At 39.1% G+C, this 7220-nt stretch overlaps 1 protein-coding gene across 3 annotated transcripts; it reads left to right on the forward strand.

Moving 5' to 3' along the window:
- The first annotated feature begins 585 nt into the window (after positions 1 to 585).
- LOC129241036 (uncharacterized) lies at positions 586 to 6097 on the forward strand. Of its 3 annotated transcripts, none has more exons than XM_054877163.1 (5): positions 586 to 846; positions 4749 to 5049; positions 5223 to 5237; positions 5325 to 5412; positions 5453 to 6097. In XM_054877163.1, exons 1-4 carry the CDS (start codon positions 598 to 600, stop codon positions 5393 to 5395), a joined length of 636 nt encoding a protein of 211 aa, XP_054733138.1. In that variant the 5' UTR covers positions 586 to 597; the 3' UTR covers positions 5396 to 5412; positions 5453 to 6097. The 3 variants fall into 3 exon arrangements, with proteins under 3 accessions (XP_054733138.1, XP_054733140.1, XP_054733141.1); XM_054877165.1 differs by having other exon boundaries at positions 5226 to 5237; XM_054877166.1 differs by lacking the exon at positions 5223 to 5237.
- Positions 6098 to 7220: the final 1123 nt, after the last annotated feature.

Consider the following 7220-nt stretch of genomic DNA (forward strand, 5'->3'; position numbering starts at 1 on the left):
CTTTAATAACTTTTGATGGCGTCACAGCGAACCCATAAAACATGGGCCACTTGGAACAATACCTATGCACATACATACATACATACATGCATACCATTTGCTCGCCACCTTATTTTATGCAACGTGAACGACGGCAATTGTTGAAATTTCCACACTTGTTGAACTTTAGGTTTCAACTTACAATTGTAACGGTTGTTGTAATAGGAAACCCTTAACCTTGAATTCAAAGAGGTAGAGTGGCGGGTGTAGTGTATGTAGGTGTCACCGAATTAATGCCTCTCAAATAGAGTTTATGGAAATAAATTTTAATTTCTAGCAATAAGCGTTGGAGTTTAAGCTATGCAAAGCAAAATAAAAAAATTTATATAAAAATAAAATAAAGCATACCTTACGGCCCACAATGCAGCGACAACATTGCCCACGCCTAGTTAAAGAAATTCTACGCTGTTGCTTAACTTTTCCCCTTCTTTTATTGTCCTGCAATTAGTTACTCGTACTGACTGTGACAAAATTATTTCTTTGCATTTCTAGTGTGTGCCTTTGACGAGCAGAGAGCACAGCAGCAGCAGCGGCAGCGGCAGCGCTTAACACTTGTTTATGATCAAAATGGCACAGCAACGCACACCAGCTGCACTGGCAGCCATCAACTATTATCAGATATGTCTCGCTTTAGTTATTTCCATCGTATGGCTGACGCACGACGCATGCGCACTACCCGCTGTGGGTGGCGTGAATACGCCAGAGGGCATACCGCACTATAGTACACGTCAACAGGCTGATATGCAACAGATAATGCTGAATGAGTTGCTCAACAATGTTAACGAGGATGTGCTCTACAATGAACTGGTGAGTGTTAAGATGACATGAGTTTCCAAAAGAAGAAGTGAATAAAAATTTAAAAAAATTAAAAATATATATGTTCATGCACGTTGGGCTTGCACATCCGATAGGTTTGGCAAAAATGTCCTACAAAACGGCCAACGGGGATTCAATAGTGGCAACTCATATACAGAAATGTATGTTAAATCAATTTAGTTTGAAATTCCAGGCACGTCTAAACTCAAAATATCTCAGGAGGAGCTCCAGGGTTTTTCTTGTACCCGGCTCGTTACATGCCCTGAAAGCATTTTTAATAGTTAAATTTAGCTTGTAAGCATGGACTGCAACTGTGTCCTGTGCTGTTGGTAATGGTAATGGTTGTACGGGTTAGGCTAAGGCCTGTATGCACTGCGACCAGATTGATCTATTGTGCGCCCCTAATTACTTAATTATAATTATTTAGTTTACCGAGGAATCGAACCAGCTCCTTTGGAGGGAGCAATTGTAGGTCTTCCTCCTCTAGTAGGTACGAGCCCATGATTCTTTGTCTCCTGTGGCCTAATGCCTCACAGTTGGTGATTAAGCGTTCCATAGACTCCTCTTCATCACAGCAGAACCTGCATGATCTTGTACTAGATAACCTTATTGTGTTAAAGTGTTTATTACAGGCAAAGTGACCTGTAAGTGCCCCCTTTTTGTCTACGGTTACAGCAGATTTTGCTCTGTTGGCATTGAAAGTTTTTGAACTTCAATGAGTGATTTTGTAGTGATTAAGGTCGCTCGTGCCGTTCCAGTGTTCCCTGATTTTAGTTTGGATCCATTTTTTGGTTTCCTGTTTTATATTATTTTTGTTAAAGCCGGAACATGGAGTTGGCCCAATAAATGGCCCTTCTGCCCTTTTTTTGGCATGTCTTCTGTCTTCTCATTTTTTTAGTGTCCCTCATGTCCTGGTACCCAAATATGAGTGCATTGTTGAGTGATATGATAAAAGAATAAATGATAAGCGTAAACTATGATTATTCTTTTGAAATTTTGTCAGTATAAAGTCTGCTCAAGTCACCTGGGCCCGATGGCATTATACCTGCTCAATTGCACAAATCTGCTGAGGTATCATGTGATTGGCTTCTCCTTATCTACGCGAGCTGCATAGGTAGGGGCCACATAGCCAGATCTTGGAGGGCTGTGAGAGTTACTTTCATATCCAAGGCAGGAAAGATCTCTCATGTATCCCCTAAGGATTTCAGACCAATCTGCTGAAAACCCTGGGGCGGCTGATTGATCTGCATATAAGGAGTGAAATTACTCGGGGGTGTTTATCGTACTCTCAACATGCTTACTGTAAAGGCAGATCGGTAGAGTCTGCTTTGGATACAATTGTTAAAGACATCGAGGAGTCCCTCCATCAGAAGAAGTTCACTGTGGGCGCCTTCCTCGACATTGACGGGGCTTTTAACAATGGCAATCACCAGGTCTCTGGGTAAACTAGGAGTCGGAATCGAACTTATTAGGCTTATCAACATGATACTTAGCGATAGAACGGTCGCGGCGGAATGGGGCGATACCTCTCTCCGCCGGCAAGTGAACAGAGGTACTTCGCAAGGCGGTATTCTCTCGCCACTACTCTGGATTGCCGTACTTAACGACCTGCTGGAGGAGCTTCAAGGTGATTCAAGGTGATTGCCTACGCGGATGACGTGGAACTTATTGTCAGAGGCAAATTTTTAGATACTGGTGGGATTGATGCAGGGTTGTCTGAATCTAGTTGTAAAGTGGACCGCAAATTGCCGCCTTTAGATAAATCCTCTGAAGGACCTCCGTGTCTTATTTACGAGGAAATATAAGATTCCTAGAGTGTTTCTCCTCTCAATAGCGGGTTGGTGCTCTCTGATAAGGTGAAGTACCTGGAACTTATCCTTGACAGAGGTCTTACGTGGAAGCCAAACATTGAGGAAAGAATTAGGAAAGCAACAGTCGCCTTGTATAATTGCAGGGGCGCTATCGGCAAAAGATGGGGCCTCTCGCCTAAAGTCAGTTTTTGGCTTTATAACACGATTATAAAACCAATCGTGCTGTACGGAGTTCTTGTCTGGTGGAACTCGCTAGAAAGAATGGTATCAGCTAGGAAGCTGGAAAGGGTACAAATGTCTGCCCTCGATGGAATCAGTGGGGCGCTCCTTACCACTCCTACTCTAGCGCTTAACGCTATGCTGAATGTGGCACCCGTGGACATTGTAGGAAAAACTACCGCTGCACGCGCCGCAATTAGACTAAGGTGTTCAGGCCATAAGCTAGACTTAAGTTACGATCACTCTAGAATTCTTGAAAATTTTGAGTTCATCCCCATGGTGCTGGATCACTGTACACCCACGCTAGGCCCGAGCGGACCTTTTTCCACTCATATTTCCTCAAGGGATGAGTGGGGAGGGTGTAACATTTGGTGACAAGGCATAATAAACATGTTCACGGATGACTCGAAGTTGGACAGAAGGATAGGTGGGAGAGTATTCTGTAAGGAGTTTTCCCTCAAACTCAAATTCAGGCTTCCGGACCACTGTAGTGTTTTCCAAGCAGAGGTATCCACAATTAAAGATTTGGATTGATGCTTACCTCGGTAATTACCGTTAAGGAAGTATAACGGACGAATTTTTTGAATATTTGTCCAAGCGCGCCCCAAGATAGGGCTGCCATTTAACCTAACGTAACCTAAGGTCTGCTCAACATTTGTTACATGTATCCAAAAACCTTGCAAAGTAGGGGAAAGTGAGAGAGCAAAATGACATTTCATTTTGAGGGGGAGTTGCAAGGTTTTACTGTATACATTCTTACCTGTATATGAAGTGTACCTGAATATGCAAGTGAGAAAAACAGCTGATCGCAAAGTGAAAATAAGCACGATTTAAAATTTGCGAATTGCAATTGCTACTGGAATGTTATTCATCTGACAACGATGATGGAATAGAACAAATTATTGTGGGCAAAATAAAATCATACGATGCCGAAGCTTGAAATTTTGCATTTTATTTGGTTTATTTTTTTATATTTAATGCGAGGTAGTTCAAATAAAAAAAATTAAATTTTTGTGATTTTTCGGCCAACAATTTAATCAGCTGTTTGTAAAACTTGCAAATTGTTACTGTTTGAGATCGAATTCACGGAAATTAAGTTACTAGCAAGTTACTGGATAATTTTTATATAAACAGGTCTATACATTATTTTTAATTTCGATCAGTATGAAATATTCCACATTTTCGGTTTTTTGAAGTGAAACTTCTTAGGCGTCGATGGACGAGCGAGAATGGAGAGTAAAATTTCAAGGCCATGCAACGTTTTGGGCATTTTTGTTCCGTGAGAGAAAAAAAAGATATAACGTAGAGGAAGAGGAGAGAGAGAGTTATACCTTATATATATCTTAGGTACACTTTAAGCTATTTTTCCTGAGTTTTTCCTTGTGGTTGCTAATTTCTAGTGAGAAATAACACTACCTACTTTTTGGCGCTTGTTTGTTGGTGCAAACTTGTAGGAAATATAATTTTGGTGCCTTCTTCTTGGCGTTATATTTCCTTGGTACCTACTGTTTGGGGCGTAGTTTGGTCCCAATTTTTTTGGGGGTTCTTTTGTTTTGTACCTACTTTTTGGCGCTTATTTCCGTTTCCTGACTAGTGCTTGTGCGTACTATAAAGTGCTATCCATTCCGGCGTCCGATTTATTGGTATTGCCTTGCGGTAATTTGTGCCGTTGCTGCGGTCCCTGAAGCGCTGCGTTTGTGCGGGTGCTCAACGGGGTGCTAAATCCCCGTTGGCCGCTTTGTATTTATGACATTTTTGCCAAACCTATCGCATGTGCCAGCACACCGTTCATGCCATATATTTAAAAACAATGTTTTTATGTTCTAAATGTTCTTCTTTTGCCGTTTCTGGTATTTTTTGTAGAAAAAATATCAACGTAAACAATATAACCATCTGAGTAAGTGGCCGGCCTTACGGGGACCATTGCTAATGGCTGATTATGATGAAAATTTCGCCGATTCAAGTGATGCTCATGACAGTTCCGAGATGCCAAAAATACGATTTGTTGAACGTCTACGACAGCTGGCTGCTAATTCGATAGATGACATAGACGATGAGCGCGCCGATAATCACCCATTTATACCGACGGCTATGCCACCGAAGAGGAAGCCTCAATCAGCACCGGTTGTATTCAAGGATCATGGCACCAAAAAGAATATACAATGTGAGTAGAGAATTTACGTAATATAAAGAAGCATGACATTAACTAAGTAATTACTATGTACTAACTAACTACCGGATCGCCATTGTATTTCGCCCATATCTGCTGCCTCATTACAAATATGCCACTCTTTGGGAACTCATACACCGTCTTTTGCATGCCTACATCTGCCACAGCAGTACACAAACAATGTAAGAACTGCATCTGCATATACTCATATCGTTAGAAACTTATTAAAATGATTGATTTTCTACTTTGCTCGTTGTTTCTCTCCTCAGATATGTCTCCTTGCCATTTCAAAATCTGCAACATGGGACGCAAACGGAATGCACGATTCTTTGAGGACTAAGCTCAGACTTGTTGGGGTATTCTAAATAAATAAATAAATATATTTTGTAAGCAAGATTATTTGCACAGATATGGTATAGAAAACAATTATTTTAGCGGCCAATGCTACTTAATACATACAGACATGTATAGTTTAGCTACATGTGTACATATATATATACATATGTGCATGTATGGTAGACGGTAATATTTGCCCATCACTGGGTTAGGGAGTCGAACAAAAAAGTATTTACGTGTAATTTAGTTATTTGAAGTCGTTGAGGAGTACATACAATTTTACATTAAGCAACAAAAAGCGGTTACTGGCATAGCAGAACAGTACTGTACAGTAACAAAGAAACAAGTATTTATTACCCCTTAATATATACATATGTATATTACATACATACATGTACATGCATACATATATGTTCTATGTAGTTTAGTTTTATTTAATTATACACAATACGAACACATATACATTTACACATATTTTTTGAATTTAAATTAGCGCGAAATATTAGCTATAACTATGGAAACTGGAAAAATGTACAATTGCAACAAAATAATCAGCTACCGAATATTTATTCTAGAAAATACTATCAATATGCATACAGATGTACTTGACTAGATGTTTGTTAAATGAAAAAGCAGAAAGTACCAAAGCGTAATATAATAAATATAAAATCTATAAAGCTCTGACGAAGCAAATTCGCCTTGAATAGATTTATTTTTTTTTTTCAACTTTATTTTAAGAGAAATAAATATGTGAAGTAATAAAAAAATTAAATTTCACTCGAAAACTTTTTGTGCTTTTATTTATGAGTACGACGCAATTAAATCTAAATTTACGCTAGACTAAGACTGATTTCTGCAAAAGATGGCTAATAGTCCGGGAGCCAGGGGTCGATGATGGATTGCGTTTTTATACCGTTAAATTCTTGACTATACTTGGGTTTAAGGGGGGGGGTTTAAGGGTCACAAAATCGAAATTTTTTTTCTTCACTCATCTTATAGTAAATCATTTCAAGAATGTTGTGTCAAAATTTTAAGTGGATCGGAGTAGAACTCTCAAAGTTATAGCCTTTGTAGGCACTCTACCTCGAATGCGGAGCATAGATAATTTTTCAGAGTCATTCTTTTCAAATTTGGCACACGTTTTCTAAATCAAAAATACCTCCCCCCCACACTGTTTTTTTTATATTTTTTTTTTTAAGGTTGTTTTTCACTTACAAATATGGCGAAATTTTTCGCCAAAAATGCTCGTTTTACGTGGGGGGGGGGAGCATTACGTCATACTTTAACTGAAAAATTCGACTTTTTTGGTTTTAGATGATTCTACGACGAATGCCGATTGGCACCGCAGAGCACCTCTCGAAAAACATATCTCCAAAAAAACTCTGTCATTTATTTGTCAATATTTTATTATTAATATTTTTTAAAAACTTATTGAAAAGATGTACAATAACATGCAACTGATTTTATTAAAGTATCTTAAGCCATATTTCTGTAAAAAATTAAAAAAAAAAGTGTTTTTTTTTAGCGCTAAACCCTACCACCCCCTTAAGCTTTCATGAATAATGAAAGTGAACGTCAGCTGGCGCACCCGCGGTGGGTGTTTTTGTGGGAGGGTGCGAAACGTGTCGACAAATAATTTCTACCAACTCATTTTACTGAAATTTTTTCACGTATTGTTGACATTTAGTAGAATAAAAAAAAATAGTCAATTGCGCCGTAGAGGGGGGAAAATACGTCAGCTGAACGCAATGATACATTCTTGCTTCGGCTGATGGTCTTCCCACCGCTATAAACGCAGCTGACCATCATTATTATATTTTCGTATGTGT

Source organism: Anastrepha obliqua, chromosome 3 (genome assembly GCF_027943255.1).
Source record: "Anastrepha obliqua isolate idAnaObli1 chromosome 3, idAnaObli1_1.0, whole genome shotgun sequence".
In the NCBI taxonomy this organism is placed as follows: Eukaryota; Metazoa; Arthropoda; class Insecta; order Diptera; family Tephritidae; genus Anastrepha; species Anastrepha obliqua.